Below are 20,543 nucleotides of genomic sequence, written 5' to 3' on the forward strand. Positions count from 1 at the left end.
AAATACCTCCCACATAGTACAGTCAAAACACCCCTGGTGACCAAATACCTCCCACATAGTACAGTCCAAACACCCTGGAGACCAAATACCTCCCACATAGTACAGTCAAAACACCCCTGGAGACTAAATACCTCCCACATAGTACAGTCCAAACACCCTGGAGACCAAATACCTCCCACATAGTACAGTTTAAACACCCTGGAGACTAAGTACCTCCCACATAGTACAGTCAAAACACCCTGGAGACAAGTGTTACTGTTGTCGTTCCAGATCTAGACAGTTTTACCTGGGTTTCTCCCTCTCCAGGAGGCGACAGTAGGTTGGCCTGAGGTAGACCACATTGTGGTCTGATGTCCCCAGGGGAAGTCTGGTGGTGGCAGAGAACGCCTCTGGTATTGTCCCGTAGCACAAGTCAAGAGTCCTATTTTTCCTAGTGTGACATTTCACAAACTGGTTGGTATGTGCGCAGGACTTTGTGCAAAGTACAGTTGTTAAAAAAAAACTAAAATAAATGTGGGTGTGTCGGGGGAGATGGATTCCAGTTTCTGTGACAAGCAGAAACTCAAACAGGAAGTACCCGTGACTTGCTTCTCTGAGAAACGGTCCTCAGAACAGAATCAGAGATTACACTACAGCACTACTTTGCTAGCGCTGACTAGAATATGTTACGAGCCTACGCCGATGACATCGACGAGCTTCACCACCTCTGTCTCCGGGCTTCATCAGGAAATGCATTGGCGAACATTGTCCCCACAGTGGATGTTCGCTGCATGCCCAATCAAAAGCCCTGGATTAACACAGAGGTCGGTGCTAAACTAAAGGACAGGACCACCACACGAAGGGCAATTGCAGCCAACCCTGAGGCTACGGCTGAAGGAAGGAAGCCGTACATGAAGTCCTGCTACGACCTCCACAGAGCCAAAAAGGACAATAAAGGAACAGGGTAGAATCCTATCACTGTAGCAGAGGAAGACCTAGCCATGATCTGCCCAATGAAGCTTTTCTACCAGACGAACTCAATGCCTTTTACGCACACGCTTCGACAAAAAGAACAAATTCTTATTTACAATGACGGCCCTGGAACAGTGGGTTAACTGCCTTGTTCAGGGGCAGAACGACAGATTTTTACCTTGTCAGCTCGGGGGATTCAATCTTGCAACCTTTCGGTGACTAGTCCAATTCTCTAACCACTAGGCTACCCTGCCGCCCCATAATGACTATAATATAAATACAGTAATGTATATGTCTGCTGCAACGAAACAATGAGTTTTGATCGGTTATGGAAATATAAGGGGTTAGAACACGTTGTTCACTGTTTTAAAAACAAGATGGAGAACCAGCTACAGGATGAACAATACCAGCGTTTTGGCTCAGGGACAGCCAACTAAAAAATTATTTAAACAAATATTTTTTTTTAAATTAGCGCTAGCTGATGCTATATAGCGAATCAATAATTGGAGTCAAAGTATCGATATAATATTTTATATTATAAATTTCCTAAAATAATATCATGATATGTAACGGTATCGACCCCCCCCCCCCCCCCCCCCCCCATCGCTACGGGCTAGTTAAGCACATATTCTACTAGCCGGGTCTGAAAAGTACTAGCCACGGGCTAGCGGGCTATCTTAATATCCATCCCTGTCTCTGTCTAGATCCTCATGATGGTGGGTCTGCCAGCCTGTGGTAAGACCACTTGGGCCTCAAAACATAGTGAGAGTCACCCTGAGAAGAAATACAACACCCTGGGAACTAACGCCATCATGGAGAAGATGAAGGTAAGCCTTAGAACCCTTCATAACCTGTTATAACCTGTTATAACCTTTAGATCTCCGAGGTCACAGGTGGACTTCACAACCGATACGATTAATTCAGCCGTTTACAATCTTCAATTTAGTCAACGAGAATTTGAATGAGGTGTGTTATACTGCTAGGCTCGAGTGTGTTATCTAGTTAGACCCCCCCGTATAAGAGCTATGTCCTGTCTACCAGGTGATGGGTCTTCGTCGTCAGAAGAACTACTCTGGTCGTTGGGAAGTTCTGATCCAACAGGCCACTCAGTGTCTCAACCGCCTCATCCAGATCGCCGCGCGCAAGAGACGCAACTATATCCTGGACCAGGTACGGTAACCTACCCATCTTCCTCTGGACTACTTTCTGCTTCCTGTGTGTGTGTGTAATACGGCTCTGCTGACCTCTGATCTCTAATGAACTATTTATTTATCTTGCAGGTCATGTTGATGATGATAGAGTAGAAGAAACTGTGGTTGTTGACCATCTTGTTGCCATTTATACCGTCTTTGGTATTTTATAAGAAAAGCTGTTTAGTACGTTCTTCATGTCATCCGTCTCAGTATTATTCTGCTACGACCTTTTGTTGTTCTTTTACAGTATTTTATACGTATTATTACTACAGTATTTTATACGTATTATTACTACAATATTTTATGTGTATCTATGCGTCTGTAGTCCTGTTGACTTTGTAAAGATGTTTACAAACAGTAGAACTCTGCCTGGTGAGTAAAGACAAACAACGTCTGTTGCTATGGTAACTGTAACGAGACAGGCGACTGTTGACAGCCTTAATAATGAAACAGCTAGACTGTGTTTTCTGTTGTTAAATAAATTAACCCCTGAAGGTAAGTGGAAAAAGGTGAGGAGACTAATCATTTTGAAGTTTCCAGAGAGATGTCGTTGCTGTGGTTACTAACGGTAAGTCGGTCTAACGGAGGTATCTGCCGGTAACCGTGGAAACCGTGAGTAGCGACAGGTAGGTTGTATCTGTGTGTGTGTGTGTGTGTCTACGGGACAGGAGGACGCCGTGACAACCAGGTAGGTACAGGTAAGTCAAAAGGGGACCCTGGCAGGTGTAGAATCACATTTCCACTAGTGTCAGTCAATCGTTGTTCAGATACATTGGGAATCAACCAGCGAACTGAATCATGGGAAGGAACGTTTGAGGACAAAGTTAACGACGAAACTCGTTTAAAACTGTAGTCGTTTTAATACCACTTTGTAGTTGTCCCTCTATGGATGAGAATTTACAGTAAATATCCGCATTCATGATCAATGTTATCGTCCGCACGCCACACCTTTAACCAAATCTCAAGAAATGTTATCTTTAAAGATACACTGCACCGTATAACATCCAGGCTAGTTGTTTAAAGGGTCCCCTTCGCTCTGTGACAGTAACAGGACCTTGAAGCAGACGTGGAGAGGTGCAGTCTGGGAAGGTAGGTCTGTGGCTTGGGGAGAGAGAGTGAAATACCGCCCTCTAGCTAACCCACCCAAAGAGTAAAAACCTAAAAAAAAAAAAACAGCGTAAAACACCTCTCTACCTTCATTATTACAGGGTTCTGTTCCCGGCTTCCCTGCCAGAGGAAAACAAAGCCTGCCCATAACACAACAAGTAAACAACAACAAGTAAACAATAACAAACAGCCTTCTATCTCTTTCCTTGTGTCACCATTGCTAGACAAATGTATATGGATCAGCCCAGAGACGAAAAATGCGTCCTTTTGAGGGGTTTCAGCGCAAGGCTATTGTAATATGTCCCACGGAGGAGGACTTTAAAGAGCGAACGTTAAGACAAACTGATGAACAGGGGAAGGATGTGCCAGATCAGGCTGTGTTAGAAATGAAAGGTAGGAACAACCATGTGGAAACAAAACCAACCAACCAATAAAACAAAAAACAGATCTACTTTACTTTTTTCTATGTTTTTGTCTCTGAAATCAAATCTTGGAAGATGCTCCCCCCAACCCCTGCCCCGTCCCCCAACCCCTGCCTCCCTCCAAACCGCCTGCCCCCCAACCCCTGCCTCCCCCCAAACCGCCTGCCCCCCAACCCCTGCCTCCCCCCAAACCGCCTGCCCCCCAAACCCTGCCTCGTTCCCTGCCCCCCCAAACCCCTGCCCCGCCCCCCAAACCCCTGCCCCTGCCCCGCCCCCCAAACCCTGCCTCCTTCCCTGCCCCCCCAACCCCTGCCTCCCCCCAACCCCTGCCCCGCCCCCCAAACCCTGCCTCCTTCCCTGCTCCCCCAACCCCTGCCTCCCCCCAAACCCCCTGCCCCCCATGCTTCCAGCCTCCGGACAGATTTAAGATGGAGTTCCCTTTGAGCCTCCTGCCCCTCTATGTTGCCCCTGCCAATTAAACTACCTGCTGACCTGTTGCACTGCAACAGGTGCTCTAAATTGAAGTTGAACTAACTTACTGTCAGAAAGTAGTGGACACTCAGTCTGGAAGGGATGAGCTATTGGCTATTGGTGATTGACTCATGCTCAGACCAGCAGTTATGTGTCAGTACTTTTTGAAAGCTGTTTTAAGAGCAGTGTTTTAAGGCAGCACTTGGTTTGCAGTGGCTTTTCCTCCTCCTCTCCCCTCCTCCTCTCCCCTCCTCCTCTCCCCTCCGTATCTCCCTTCCGTATCTCCCCTCCTCCTCCTCTCGCCTCCTCCTCTCGCCTCCTCCTCTCCCCTCCTCCTCTCCCCTCTGTATCTCCTCTCCCCTCCGTATCTCCCCTCCGTATCTCCCCTCCTCTCCTCAGCCTACAGAACCCTCCTATCCTCAGTCTATAGAACCCTCCTCTCCTCAGCCTACAGAACCCTCCTACCCTCAGCCTATAGAACCCTCCTCTCCTCAGCCTACAGAACCCTCCTCTCCTCAGCCTACAGAACCCTCCTCTCCTCAGCCTACAGAACCCTCCTATCCTCAGCCTACAGAACCCTCCTACCCTCAGCCTATAGAACCCTCCTACCCTCAGTCTACAGAACCCTCCTACCCTCAGTCTACAGAACCCTCCTACCCTCAGTCTACAGAACCCTCCTTCCCTCAGTCTACAGAACCCTCCTACCCTCAGCCTACAGAACCCTCCTACTCCCAGCCTACAGAACCCTCCTACTCCCAGCCTACAGAGCCCTCCTTCCCTCAGTCTACAGAACCCTCCTACCCTCAGCCTGCAGAACCCTCCTACCCTCAGCCTATAGAACCCTCCTACCCTCAGTCTACAGAACCCTCCTACCCTCACCCTACAGAACCCTCCTACCCTCAGCCTATAGAACCCTCCTACCCTCAGCCTACAGAACCCTCCTACCCTCACCCTACAGAACCCTCCTACCCTCACCCTACAGAACCCTCCTACCCTCAGCCTACAGAACCCTCCTACCCTCACCCTACAGAACCCTCCTACCCTCAGCCTATAGAACCCTCCTACCCTCAGTCTACAGAACCCTCCTACCCTCAGCCTACAGAACCCTCCTACCCTCAGCCTACAGAACCCTCCTACCCTCAGCCTACAGAACCCTCCTACCCTCACCCTACAGAACCCTCCTACCCTCAGCCTACAGAACCCTCCTACCCTCAGTCTACACAACCCTCCTACCCTCAGTCTACAGAACCCTCCTACCCTCAGCCTACACAGCCTATCCTCAACCTACACAGCCTACCCTCAGCCTACAAAGCCTATCCTCAGCCTTCACAGCCTACCCTCAGCCTACAAAGCCTACCCTCAGCCTACAAAGCATACCCTCAGCCTACACAGCCTACCCTCAGCCTACACAGCCTACCCTCAGCCTTCACAGCATACCGTCAGCCTTCACTGCATACCCTCAGCCTACACAGCCCACCCTCAGCCTACCAAGCCTACCCTCAGCCTACCAAGCCTACCCTCAGCCTACCAAGCCTACCCTCAGCCTTCACAGCATACCCTCAGCCTACACAGCCTACCTTCAGCCTTCACAGCCTACCCTCAGCCTTCACAGCCTACCCTCAGCCTACACAGCATACCCTCAGCCTACACAGCATACCCTCAGCCTACAAAGCCTACCCTCAGCCTCCCTCCATCTCCTCCCCGTTCTTCCTCTTTTCTATGATTCTCCTCATCATTATGTGCTAATAATGTTTCTTTTCATTTTGTCTCCCGGTGGTGTTGGCTGATCTGGCCTCTCTTTCTCTCTCTCTATCTCCTGTCGTCCTGGACCGGTCCGTCTCCTCTCCATCTGTCTCTCTCGGTGGCCATCTCTCCATCCTGGCTTCCAGCCAACTTCTTGCTCCCTGAGCCGAGTGACTTCCTGGAGGAGGTGGTTTTTGTGGAGCTGCAGCGGGAAGATGCTTACAAGCTGGTGAAGGGATACAACGAGGAGGGACGCGAGGCCGGCCCACCCCCCGACAAACGCAACCGTCCGGGAGGGTTCCGTGGCAACGGCGGAGGCTACCAGCGCTATGACGACCGTGGCGGGCCTCGCGGCGGTGAAGGATACCAGAGCAGAGACGCAGGGGGATACAGAAGGGGTAAGGAAGGAACAGACTCCTCCTCAGGTCAGTCACTCACAATTTTCCCCTGAAGTGTGCATTCGTACACTCTCCCTGAAGTGTGCATTCGTACACTCTCCTTGAAGTGTGCATTCGTACACTCCCTGAAGTGTGCATTCGTACACTCTCCTTGAAGTGTGCATTCGTACACTCTCCCTGAAGTGTGCATTCGTACACTCTCCCTGAAGTGTGCATTCGTACACTCTCCCTGAAGTGTGCATTTGTACACTCTCCCTGAAGTGTGCATTCGTACACTCTCCCTGAAGTGTGCATTCGTACACTCTCCCTGAAGTGTGCATTCGTACACTCTCCCTGAAGTGTGCATTCGTACACTCTCCTTGAAGTGTGCATTCGTACACTCTCCCTGAAGTGTGCATTCGTACACTCTCCCTGAAGTGTGCATTCGTACACTCTCCCTGAAGTGTGCATTCGTACACTCTCCTTGAAGTGTGCATTCATACACTCCCTGAAGTGTGCATTCGTACACTCTCCTTGAAGTGTGCACTAGTACACTCTCCCTGAAGTGTGCATTCGTGCACTCTCCTTGAGGTGTGCATTCGTACACTCCCTGAAGTGTGCATTCGTACACTCTCCTTGAAGTGTGCATTCGTACACTCTCCCTGAAGTGTGCATTCTTACACTCTCCCTGAAGTGTGCATTCATACACTCTCCCTGAAGTGTGCATTCGTACACTCCCTGAAGTGTGCATTCGTACACTCTCCCTGAAGTGTGCATTCGTACACTCTCCTTGAAGTGTGCATTCGTACACTCCCTGAAGTGTGCATTCGTACACTCTCCTTGAAGTGTGCATTCGTACACTCTCCTTGAAGTGTGCATTCGTACACTCCCTGAAGTGTGCATTCGTACACTCCCTGAAGTGTGCATTCGTACACTCTCCTTGAAGTGTGCATTCGTACACTCTCCTTGAAGTGTGCATTCGTACACTCTCCCTGAAGTGTGCATTCGTACACTCCCTGAAGTGTGCATTCATACACTCCCTGAAGTGTGCATTCGTACACTCTCCCTGAAGTGTGCACTAGTACACTCTCCCTGAAGTGTGCATTCGTACACTCTCCCTGAAGTGTGCATTCGTACACTCTCCCTGAAGTGTGCATTCGTACACTCTCCCTGAAGTGTGCATTCGTACACTCTCCCTGAAGTGTGCATTCATACACTCTCCCTGAAGTGTGCATTCGTACACTCCCTGAAGTGTGCATTCGTACACTCTCCTTGAAGTGTGCATTCGTACACTCTCCCTGAAGTGTGCATTCGTACACTCTCCCTGAAGTGTGCATTCGTACACTCTCCCTGAAGTGTGCATTCGCACACTCTCCCTGAAGTGTGCATTCGTACACTCTCCCTGAAGTGTGCATTCGTACACTCTCCCTGAAGTGTGCATTCGTACACTCTCATTTACATTTACATTTAAGTCATTTAGCAGACGCTCTTATCCAGAGCGACTCTCCTTGAAGTGTGCATTCGTACACTCTCCCTGAAGTGTGCACTAGTACACTCACCCTGAAGTGTGCACTAGTACACTCACCCTGAAGTGTGCACTAGTACACTCTCCCTGAAGTGTGCACTAGTACACTCTCCCTGAAGTGTGCACTAGTACACTTTCCCTGAAGTGTGCACTAGTACACTCTCCCTGAAGTGTGCACTAGTACACTCTCCCTGAGAGAGGGAGGGACTGATTTAGGGTGGTTGCTGCTTACACCACTGCTTTTCACCGTGTGTGTGTGTGTGTGTGTGTGTGTGTGTGTGTGTGTGTGTGTGTGTGTGCTAGGCCCTGCTCTAAGAGATGTCCTGCTATTCAGAATGTCTGTATGTCTCGCCATGTTTCAGGCAACAACCGTGGCGGCTACAACGGTAACCGCTGGGGTGGGAACGGTCGTGAGGCGGGGTCGGCCCCGAGGGGAGGGTACAACCGCCCGGCGCCCTACAGCAAGGGGGGATACAACCAGGTAACCATGGATACACCTGCTGTCTGTCTCTCTGCACATTAATGGAGAGGATACGAGTTTTACCTGAGCAGGAAAAACTCTGTGCCATAGTAATAGCCCATCAACTAACACCTAGAGGTTTTCCTGGTCGGGTGAAATAGTCAGGAAAAACTCCTGGCACTAACAATGTGCTATGAATCAGGGTCCGACAAAAATTATAACCAGCTGGGCCGGGCCAGTAGCTTCTCAGCGCATTTAGGCTATCTAGTTGAACATTTACCTGCTCTGTCGCAGTCTACCGATTTGAAAACCGTTGAAGACTACATGTTAGAAAAGTCATGCTATTTGTATATGAGCACTATGATTGGCCGTTCATTCATCTACGCTCATCGCGAGTCGCCACTTCTCCAGCAGGATGTGAGTTGATGCCCCCACACAGCGGGAGAGGAAAAAGAAGAACCCGTCAATCTATTCGCTGAGCTTATTAAAGGGAAAGTGAGTTACAAACGTAAACCTTCGACAGTGAACATACTCGCAATATGCTGGCTACTGTTGATAGTCTGCAAAATGAAAGCTATAAAAAATACACCTAGCATTCGTCTTAGCTAGACTACGGTAGCCAGATTTATATATATTTTGAAAAGTACTTCTCTTAAAGGGGCAACGTCCTATTTTGATATTTACATACTTTAGAAACAAACGTGAAGGATAGAGTAATGTTTTACATATTTACCATAATAACCAAATGTACCCTACTGTATTAATAAACTACCCCAGGACCCTGCTGTATTAATAAACTACCCCAGGACCCTACTGTATTCATTAACTACCCCAGGACCCTACTGTATTAATACACTACCCCAGGACCCTGCTGTATTAATAAACTACCCCAGGACCCTACTGTATTCATTAACTACCCCAGGACCCTACTGTATTAATACACTACCCCAGGACCCTGCTGTATTAATAAACTACCCCAGGACCCTACTGTATTCATTAACTACCCCAGGACCCTACTGTATTAATAAACTACCCCAGGACCCTACTGTATTAATAAACTACCCCAGGACCCTGCTGTATTAATAAACTACCCCAGGACCCTACTGTATTCATTAACTACCCCAGGACCCTGCTGTATTAATAAACTACCCCAGGACCCTACTGTATTCATTAACTACCCCAGGACCCTGCTGTATTAATAAACTACCCCAGGACCCTGCCCTATTAATAAACTACCCCAGGACCCTACTGTATTAATAAACTACCCCAGGACCCTACTGTATTAATAAACTACCCCAGGACCCTACTGTATTAATACACTACCCCAGGACCCTACTGTATTCATTAACTACCCCAGGACCCTGCTGTATTAATAATCTACCCCAGGACCCTACTGTATTAATACACTACCCCAGGACCCTGCTGTATTCATTAACTACCCCAGGACCCTGCTGTATTCATTAACTACCCCAGGACCCTGCTGTATTCATTAACTACCCCAGGACCCTGCTGTATTCATAAACTACCCCAGGACCCTGCTGTATTCATTAACTACCCCAGGACCCTGCTGTATTCATTAACTACCCCAGGACCCTACTGTATTCATTAACTACCCCAGGACCCTACTGTATTAATAAACTACCCCAGGACCCTGCTGTATTCATTAACTACCCCAGGACCCTACTGTATTAATAAACTACCCCAGGACCCTGCTGTATTAATAAACTACCCCAGGACCCTGCTGTATTCATTAACTACCCCAGGACCCTACTGTATTAATAAACTACCCCAGGACCCTACTGTATTAATAAACTACCCCAGGACCCTACTGTATTAATAAACTACCCCAGGACCCTACTGTATTAATAAACTACCCCAGGACCCTGCCCTATTAATAAACTACCCCAGGACCCTGCCCTATTAATAAACTACCCCAGGACCCTACTGTATTCATTAACTACCCCAGGACCCTGCCCTATTAATAAACTACCCCAGGACCCTACTGTATTCATTAACTACCCCAGGACCCTGCCCTATTAATAAACTACCCCAGGACCCTGCCCTATTAATAAACTACCCCAAGACCCTACTGTATTAATAAACTACCCCAGGACCCTACTGTATTAATAAACTACCCCAGGACCCTACTGTATTAATAAACTACCCCAGGACCCTACTGTATTAATAAACTACCCCAAGACCCTACTGTATTAATAAACTACCCCAGGACCCTACTGTATTAATAAACTACCCCAGGACCCTGCTGTATTCATTAACTACCCCAGGACCCTACTGTATTAATAAACTACCCCAGGACCCTGCTGTATTAATAAACTACCCCAGGACCCTGCTGTATTCATTAACTACCCCAGGACCCTACTGTATTAATAAACTACCCCAGGACCCTGCTGTATTAATAAACTACCCCAGGACCCTACTGTATTAATAAACTACCCCAGGACCCTACTGTATTAATAAACTACCCCAGGACCCTACTGTATTCATTAACTACCCCAGGACCCTACTGTATTCATTAACTACCCCAGGACCCTGCCCTATTAATAAACTACCCCAGGACCCTACTGTATTAATAAACTACCCCAGGACCCTGCTGTATTAATAAACTACCCCAGGACCCTGCCCTATTAATAAACTACCCCAGGACCCTACTGTATTAATAAACTACCCCAGGACCCTGCCCTATTAATAAACTACCCCAGGACCCTGCTGTATTAATAAACTACCCCAGGACCCTGCTGTATTAATAAACTACCCCAGGACCCTACTGTATTAATAAACTACCCCAGGACCCTGCCCTATTAATAAACTACCCCAGGACCCTGCTGTATTAATAAACTACCCAGGACCCTGCTGTATTCATTAACTACCCCAGGACCCTGCTGTATTAATAAACTACCCCAGGACCCTACTGTATTAATAAACTACCCCAGGACCCTGCTGTATTAATAAACTACCCCAGGACCCTGCTGTATTAATAACTACCCCAGGACCCTGCCCTATTAATAACTACCCCAGGACCCTGCCCTATTAATAAACTACCCCAGGACCCTACTGTATTAATAAACTACCCCAGGACCCTACTGTATTAATAAACTACCCCAGGACCCTGCTGTATTAATAAACTACCCCAGGACCCTGCTGTATTAATAAACTACCCCAGGACCCTGCTGTATTAATAAACTACCCCAGGACCCTGCTGTATTAATAAACTACCCCAGGACCCTGCCCTATTAATAAACTACCCCAGGACCCTGCTGTATTAATAAACTACCCCAGGACCCTGCTGTATTCATTAACTACCCCAGGACCCTGCCCTATTAATAAACTACCCCAGGACCCTACTGTATTCATTAACTACCCCAGGACCCTACTGTATTAATAAACTACCCCAGGACCCTGCTGTATTCATTAACTACCCCAGGACCCTGCCCTATTAATAAACTACCCCAGGACCCTACTGTATTCATTAACTACCCCAGGACCCTACTGTATTAATAAACTACCCCAGGACCCTATTGTATTAATAAACTACCCCAGGACCCTGCTGTATTAATAAACTACCCCAGGACCCTATTGTATTAATAAACTACCCCAGGACCCTGCTGTATTAATAAACTACCCCAGGACCCTACTGTATTCATTAACTACCCCAGGACCCTGCCCTATTAATAAACTACCCCAGGACCCTACTGTATTCATTAACTACCCCAGGACCCTGCTGTATTAATAAACTACCCCAGGACCCTGCCCTATTAATAAACTACCCCAGGACCCTGCCCTATTAATAAACTACCCCAGGACCCTACTGTATTAATAAACTACCCCAGGACCCTACTGTATTCATTAACTACCCCAGGACCCTACTGTATTAATAAACTACCCCAGGACCCTGCTGTATTAATAAACTACCCCAGGACCCTACTGTATTCATTAACTACCCCAGGACCCTACTGTATTAATAAACTACCCCAGGACCCTGCTGTATTAATAAACTACCCCAGGACCCTGCTGTATTAATAAACTACCCCAGGACCCTACTGTATTCATTAACTACCCCAGGACCCTGCTGTATTAATAAACTACCCCAGGACCCTACTGTATTAATAAACTACCCCAGGACTCTACTGTATTAATAAACTACCCCAGGACCCTGCTGTATTCATTAACTACCCCAGGACCCTGCTGTATTCATTAACTACCCCAGGACCCTGCTGTATTCATTAACTACCCCAGGACCCTGCTGTATTCATAAACTACCCCAGGACCCTGCTGTATTCATTAACTACCCCAGGACCCTGCTGTATTCATTAACTACCCCAGGACCCTACTGTATTCATTAACTACCCCAGGACCCTACTGTATTAATAAACTACCCCAGGACCCTGCTGTATTAATAAACTACCCCAGGACCCTGCCCTATTAATAAACTACCCCAGGACCCTACTGTATTAATAAACTACCCCAGGACCCTACTGTATTAATAAACTACCCCAGGACCCTACTGTATTAATACACTACCCCAGGACCCTACTGTATTCATTAACTACCCCAGGACCCTGCTGTATTAATAATCTACCCCAGGACCCTACTGTATTAATACACTACCCCAGGACCCTGCTGTATTCATTAACTACCCCAGGACCCTGCTGTATTCATTAACTACCCCAGGACCCTACTGTATTAATAAACTACCCCAGGACCCTGCTGTATTCATAAACTACCCCAGGACCCTGCTGTATTCATTAACTACCCCAGGACCCTGCTGTATTCATTAACTACCCCAGGACCCTACTGTATTAATAAACTACCCCAGGACCCTACTGTATTAATAAACTACCCCAGGACCCTACTGTATTAATAAACTACCCCAGGACCCTGCCCTATTAATAAACTACCCCAGGACCCTGCCCTATTAATAAACTACCCCAGGACCCTACTGTATTCATTAACTACCCCAGGACCCTGCCCTATTAATAAACTACCCCAGGACCCTACTGTATTCATTAACTACCCCAGGACCCTACTGTATTAATAAACTACCCCAGGACCCTGCTGTATTAATAAACTACCCCAGGACCCTACTGTATTAATAAACTACCCCAGGACCCTGCTGTATTAATAAACTACCCCAGGACCCTACTGTATTAATAAACTACCCCAGGACCCTGCTGTATTAATAAACTACCCCAGGACCCTGCCCTATTAATAAACTACCCCAGGACCCTACTGTATTCATTAACTACCCCAGGACCCTGCCCTATTAATAAACTACCCCAGGACCCTACTGTATTCATTAACTACCCCAGGACCCTGCCCTATTAATAAACTACCCCAGGACCCTGCCCTATTAATAAACTACCCCAAGACCCTACTGTATTAATAAACTACCCCAGGACCCTACTGTATTAATAAACTACCCCAGGACCCTACTGTATTAATAAACTACCCCAGGACCCTACTGTATTAATAAACTACCCCAAGACCCTACTGTATTAATAAACTACCCCAGGACCCTACTGTATTAATAAACTACCCCAGGACCCTGCTGTATTCATTAACTACCCCAGGACCCTACTGTATTAATAAACTACCCCAGGACCCTGCTGTATTAATAAACTACCCCAGGACCCTGCTGTATTCATTAACTACCCCAGGACCCTACTGTATTAATAAACTACCCCAGGACCCTGCTGTATTAATAAACTACCCCAGGACCCTACTGTATTAATAAACTACCCCAGGACCCTGCCCTATTAATAAACTACCCCAGGACCCTGCTGTATTAATAAACTACCCAGGACCCTGCTGTATTCATTAACTACCCCAGGACCCTGCTGTATTAATAAACTACCCCAGGACCCTACTGTATTAATAAACTACCCCAGGACCCTGCTGTATTAATAAACTACCCCAGGACCCTGCTGTATTAATAACTACCCCAGGACCCTGCCCTATTAATAAACTACCCCAGGACCCTACTGTATTAATAAACTACCCCAGGACCCTACTGTATTAATAAACTACCCCAGGACCCTGCTGTATTAATAAACTACCCCAGGACCCTGCTGTATTAATAAACTACCCCAGGACCCTGCTGTATTAATAAACTACCCCAGGACCCTGCTGTATTAATAAACTACCCCAGGACCCTGCCCTATTAATAAACTACCCCAGGACCCTGCTGTATTAATAAACTACCCCAGGACCCTGCTGTATTCATTAACTACCCCAGGACCCTGCCCTATTAATAAACTACCCCAGGACCCTACTGTATTCATTAACTACCCCAGGACCCTACTGTATTAATAAACTACCCCAGGACCCTGCTGTATTCATTAACTACCCCAGGACCCTGCCCTATTAATAAACTACCCCAGGACCCTACTGTATTCATTAACTACCCCAGGACCCTACTGTATTAATAAACTACCCCAGGACCCTACTGTATTAATACACTACCCCAGGACCCTGCTGTATTCATTAACTACCCCAGGACCCTGCTGTATTCATTAACTACCCCAGGACCCTGCTGTATTCATTAACTACCCCAGGACCCTGCTGTATTCATAAACTACCCCAGGACCCTGCTGTATTCATTAACTACCCCAGGACCCTGCTGTATTCATTAACTACCCCAGGACCCTACTGTATTCATTAACTACCCCAGGACCCTACTGTATTAATAAACTACCCCAGGACCCTGCTGTATTCATTAACTACCCCAGGACCCTACTGTATTAATAAACTACCCCAGGACCCTGCTGTATTAATAAACTACCCCAGGACCCTGCTGTATTCATTAACTACCCCAGGACCCTGCTGTATTAATAAACTACCCCAGGACCCTACTGTATTAATAAACTACCCCAGGACCCTACTGTATTAATAAACTACCCCAGGACCCTGCCCTATTAATAAACTACCCCAGGACCCTGCCCTATTAATAAACTACCCCAGGACCCTACTGTATTCATTAACTACCCCAGGACCCTGCCCTATTAATAAACTACCCCAGGACCCTACTGTATTCATTAACTACCCCAGGACCCTACTGTATTAATAAACTACCCCAGGACCCTGCTGTATTAATAAACTACCCCAGGACCCTACTGTATTAATAAACTACCCCAGGACCCTGCTGTATTAATAAACTACCCCAGGACCCTATTGTATTAATAAACTACCCCAGGACCCTGCTGTATTAATAAACTACCCCAGGACCCTACTGTATTCATTAACTACCCCAGGACCCTGCCCTATTAATAAACTACCCCAGGACCCTACTGTATTCATTAACTACCCCAGGACCCTACTGTATTCATTAACTACCCCAGGACCCTGCTGTATTAATAAACTACCCCAGGACCCTGCCCTATTAATAAACTACCCCAGGACCCTGCCCTATTAATAAACTACCCCAGGACCCTACTGAATTAATAAACTACCCCAGGACCCTACTGTATTCATTAACTACCCCAGGACCCTACTGTATTAATAAACTACCCCAGGACCCTGCTGTATTAATAAACTACCCCAGGACCCTACTGTATTCATTAACTACCCCAGGACCCTACTGTATTAATAAACTACCCCAGGACCCTGCTGTATTAATAAACTACCCCAGGACCCTGCTGTATTAATAAACTACCCCAGGACCCTACTGTATTCATTAACTACCCCAGGACCCTGCTGTATTAATAAACTACCCCAGGACCCTACTGTATTAATAAACTACCCCAGGACTCTACTGTATTAATAAACTACCCCAGGACCCTGCTGTATTCATTAACTACCCCAGGACCCTGCTGTATTCATTAACTACCCCAGGACCCTACTGTATTAATAAACTACCCCAGGACCCTACTGTATTAATAAACTACCCCAGGACCCTACTGTATTAATAAACTACCCCAGGACCCTACTGTATTAATAAACTACCCCAGGACCCTACTGTATTAATAAACTACCCCAGGACCCTACTGTATTAATAATCTACCCCAGGACCCTACTGTATTAATAAACTACCCCAGGACCCTACTGTATTAATAAACTACCCCAGGACCCTACTGTATTCATTAACTACCCCAGGACCCTGCTGTATTCATTAACTACCCCAGGACCCTGCTGTATTAATAAACTTCTGTAACGGTAGTCCTCCTCCTCTTCAACCGAAGAGGAGGAGTAGTGATGGAACCAAGGCGCAGCGGGTTGTAAACACATAATTTATTTAAAGACAAGACGAAAAAACACGAACTTCACTATAAACTAACAAAACAACAAACGGAGTAGACAGACCTGGACGACGAACTTACATTAAACACGAAGAACGCACGAACAGGGAAAATAGACTACACAAAATGACGATGTACAAAAACAAACCGAACAGTCCCGTATGGTGCGACAAACACTGACACAGGAGACAACCACCCACAACGAACACTGTGAAACAACCTACCTAAATATGACTCTCAATTAGAGGAACGCCAAACACCTGCCTCTAAGAGCCATACCAGGCAACCCTAAACCAACATAGAAACAGACAACATAGAATGCCCACCCAAACTCACGTCCTGACCAACTAACACATACAACAAACTAACAGAAATAGGTCAGGAACGTGACAACTACCCCAGGACCGGACCAGTATATTTTTGGTTAACGTTGGACCCTGTGAATACTTTTAAAAGTAGTAATGGAGTCTGTTTTCGTTATTCGACATGCTTTTCTCTCTCTCTCTCTCCTCCAGAGCTACACCCCCAGCAGCTATAATCAAGGCAACTACCAACAGGGTTACAACTACAGTCAGTACCCAGGATACAGCCAAACTCAGAGTTACAGCGAGACTACGCCAGCTACCGCAGGACAGACCTACAGCCAAACTCAGAGTTACAGCGAGACTACGCCAGCTACCGCAGGACAGACCTACAGCCAAACTCAGAGTTACAACCAGCAGTACCAGCAGGTAGTTACCATAGCAACCAGCCGTACCGGGGGGTAGTTACCATAGCAACCATCAGTACCAGCAGGTAGTTACCATAACAACCATCAGTCCCAGCAGGTAGTTACCATAGCAACCGGCAGTACCAGCAGGTAGTTACCATAGCAACCATCAGTACCAGCAGGTAGTTACCATAACAACCATCAGTCCCAGCAGGTAGTTACCATAGCAACCGACAGTACCAGCAGGTAGCTACCATAGCAACCGGCAGTACCAGCCGGTAGTTACCATAGCAACCAGTCGTACCGGGGGGTGGTTACCATAGCAACCAGCCGTACCAGCGGGTAGTTACCATAGTAGCACCAACGGTAGTATGCCGGGGTTCAGGTGAACTCGGGTAACCCTGCTACAGCTAACCTCCTGTATCATCCTGAAGTTACTGGAAAGTTTAATCACTGTGTCTCTCTCTCTCTCTGTCTCTCTCTCACTGTCTCTCTGTCTCTGTCTCTCTCTCTCTCTCTCTCACTGTCTCTCTGTCTCTGTCTCTCTCTCTCTCTCTCTCTCTCTCTCTGTCTCCTCTCTCTGTTTCTTTTTCTCTCTCTCCTCTCTCTCTGTCGCTGTCTCTCTCTCTCTCTCTCTCTCTCTCTCTCTCTCTCCTGTCTCTCTCTCTGTCTCTGTCTGTCTCTCTCTCTCTCTCTGTCTCTCTCTGTGTGTCTCTCTCTCTCTCCCTCTCTCTCTCTCCTGTCTCTCTCTCTGTCTCTGTCTGTCTCTCTCTCTCTCTCTGTCTCTCTCTGTGTGTCTCTCTCTCTCTCTCTCTCTCTCTCTCTCTCCTGTCTCTCTCTCTGTCTCTGTCTGTCTCTCTCTCTCTCTCTGTCTCTCTCTGTGTGTCTCTCTCTCTCTCTGTCTCTCTCTCTCTCGCAGTATGCCCAGCAGTGGCAGCAGTACTACCAGAACCAGTCTCAGTGGAACCAGTACTACGGCCAGTATGGGAACTATGCTGCGCAGGGGCAGGGTCAACAAGGTCAGGGTTCACAGGGGCAGGGAGGTCATGGGGCATCAGGTTCCTCCCAGTAACCTCTGACCTCTAACCTCTACAGCAGGGGTCAACGAAAGGCGGTTTATGGCTCACAATAAAATGAATTGTTCCCACCAAAAAATGTTTTTATTTTTATTTGGTCCAAACAGACTAATACCACCAGGAATTCTGCTAAAAATTAGTTTAATTTAGGAAATGTGTTCACCAAGCATTGACACAAATAAGAAAAGAGATGTGATCATGTCTCAATGTAGGCAAGGTATGACATGATTTCCCCCCCCGAACATCTACACCGACAAAAACATTGTTACCGCGACTGAATATAGTGACCTACCACTGGTCTACTGATCTGCTATCTACTGTCTATCTACATGCCCAAACACACACACACACACACACACACACACACACCACATCACTGCCTCTATCACACATCATAATGACACACATCCGCAGAAACATGTATACACACTCACACAAACGCGTCACAAACACACACACACACACAAACGTGTCACAAACACACACACACACACACACAAACGTGTCACAAACATTAACAGCAGCTTACTTCTAGCCAGCGTTAACACTAGTGTGTCTGGGTCCTTTTTTAATTGACCTTGCCAACGTGTAGAGTAGATCAGACGTGTAGAGTAGATCAGACGTGTAGAGTAGATCAGACGTGTAGAGTCGATCAGACGTGTAGAGTAGATCAGACGTGTAGAGTAGATCAGACGTGTAGAGTAGATCAGACGTGTAGAGTAGATCAGACGTGTAGAGTAGATCAGACGTGTAGAGTAGATCAGACGTGTAGAGTAGATCAGACATGTAGAGTAGATCAGACATGTAGAGTAGATCAGACATGTAGATCAGACATGTAGAGTAGATCAGACATGTAGAGTAGATCAGACATGTAGAGTAGATCAGACATGTAGATCAGACATGTAGAGTAGATCAGACGTGTAGAGTAGACATGTAGAGTAGATCAGACATGTAGATCAGACATGTAGAGTAGATCAGACATGTAGAGTAGATCAGACATGTAGAGTAGATCAGACGTGTAGATCAGACATGTAGAGTAGATCAGACATGTAGATCAGACATGTGGAGAAACATCTTCCTCTGAACTATGCCTGAATGTGGATGTGCAGTCTGTCCGTCCGTCCGTCCACAAACTCCACTTCCTTTTTAGTTCATTCGATGTTTATAGATTTAAAGTCCTGGACACAAATAAGAGCCTGTTTGTTTGCAGTGGAATAAAATACCATTTTCCCCCCCCCTGTGTCGCTGGTTCCCCCCTCTGCTGTCTTTACCTACTGCTCATTAGAAACACTGTATTTACAACAGTCAACGTTGGAGGTTGGTAATATTGTTTTAGTCCTGCTAGATATTTACTTTTATTAGCGGTTCAGATGAGCTTTCAAGGTGTTGATAGTATTTTATGATCTGAGGTTTGTCCACTGGTTTGTCCTCTGGTGTGTCCACTGGTGTGTCCTCTGGTGTGTCCACTGGTTTGTCCTCTGGTGTGTCCTCTGGTGTGTCCACTGGTGTGTCCACTGGTGTGTCCTCTGGTGTGTCCTCTGGTTTGTCCTCTGGTGTGTCCTCTGGTTTGTCCTCTGGTGTGTCCTCTGGTGTGTCCACTGGTTTGTCCTCTGGTGTGTCCTCTGGTGTGTCCTCTGGTGTGTCCACTGGTTTGTCCTCTGGTTTGTCCACTGGTGTGTCCACTGGTTTGTCCTCTGGTGTGTCCACTGGTGTGTCCTCTGGTGTGTCCACTGGTTTGTCCTCTGGTGTGTCCTCTGGTTTGTCCTCTGGTGTGTCCACTGGTTTGTCCTCTGGTTTGTCCTCTGGTTTGTCCTCTGGTGTGTCCACTGGTTTGTCCTCTGGTTTGTCCTCTGGTTTGTCCTCTGGTGTGTCCACTGGTTTGTCCTCTGGTGTGTCCACTGGTGTGTCCTCTGGTGTGTCCTCTGGTGTGTCCACTGGTTTGTCCTCTGGTTTGTCCTCTGGTGTGTCCACTGGTTTGTCCTCTGGTTTGTCCTCTGGTGTGTCCTCTGGTTTGTCCTCTGGTGTGTCCACTGGTTTGTCCTCTGGTGTGTCCTCTGGTTTGTCCTCTGGTGTGTCCTCTGGTTTGTCCTCTGGTGTGTCCACTGGTTTGTCCTCTGGTGTGTCCACTGGTGTGTCCTCTGGTTTGTCCTCTGGTGTGTCCACTGGTTTGTCCTCTGGTGTGTCCACTGGTTTGTCCTCTGGTGTGTCCTCTGGTGTGTCCACTGGTGTGTCCTCTGGTGTGTCCACTGGTTTGTCC

At 47.2% G+C, this 20,543-nt stretch overlaps 1 protein-coding gene across 2 annotated transcripts in view; it reads left to right on the top strand.

Annotated features, from left to right (window-relative positions):
- The window catches only part of hnrnpul1 (heterogeneous nuclear ribonucleoprotein U-like 1), a 56,526-nt gene extending 38,161 nt beyond the window's left edge, over positions 1-18,365 (top strand). The window contains exons 10-16 of one of the 2 annotated variants that reach the window (XM_055895175.1): positions 1,656-1,778; positions 1,993-2,121; positions 3,476-3,644; positions 6,034-6,312; positions 8,152-8,270; positions 17,017-17,232; positions 18,130-18,365. In XM_055895175.1, the coding sequence (XP_055751150.1) occupies positions 1,656-1,778; positions 1,993-2,121; positions 3,476-3,644; positions 6,034-6,312; positions 8,152-8,270; positions 17,017-17,232; positions 18,130-18,282 (1,188 nt within the window). In that variant the 3' untranslated portion in view covers positions 18,283-18,365. The remainder of the gene's footprint in view (positions 1-1,655; positions 1,779-1,992; positions 2,122-3,475; positions 3,645-6,033; positions 6,313-8,151; positions 8,271-17,016; positions 17,233-18,129) is intronic. The other variant, XM_055895176.1, reaches the window with a different exon arrangement.
- The last annotated feature ends 2,178 nt before the right edge of the window (positions 18,366-20,543 follow it).

This window comes from Salvelinus fontinalis, chromosome 33 (genome assembly GCF_029448725.1).
Source record: "Salvelinus fontinalis isolate EN_2023a chromosome 33, ASM2944872v1, whole genome shotgun sequence".
NCBI classification, from domain to species: Eukaryota; Metazoa; Chordata; class Actinopteri; order Salmoniformes; family Salmonidae; genus Salvelinus; species Salvelinus fontinalis.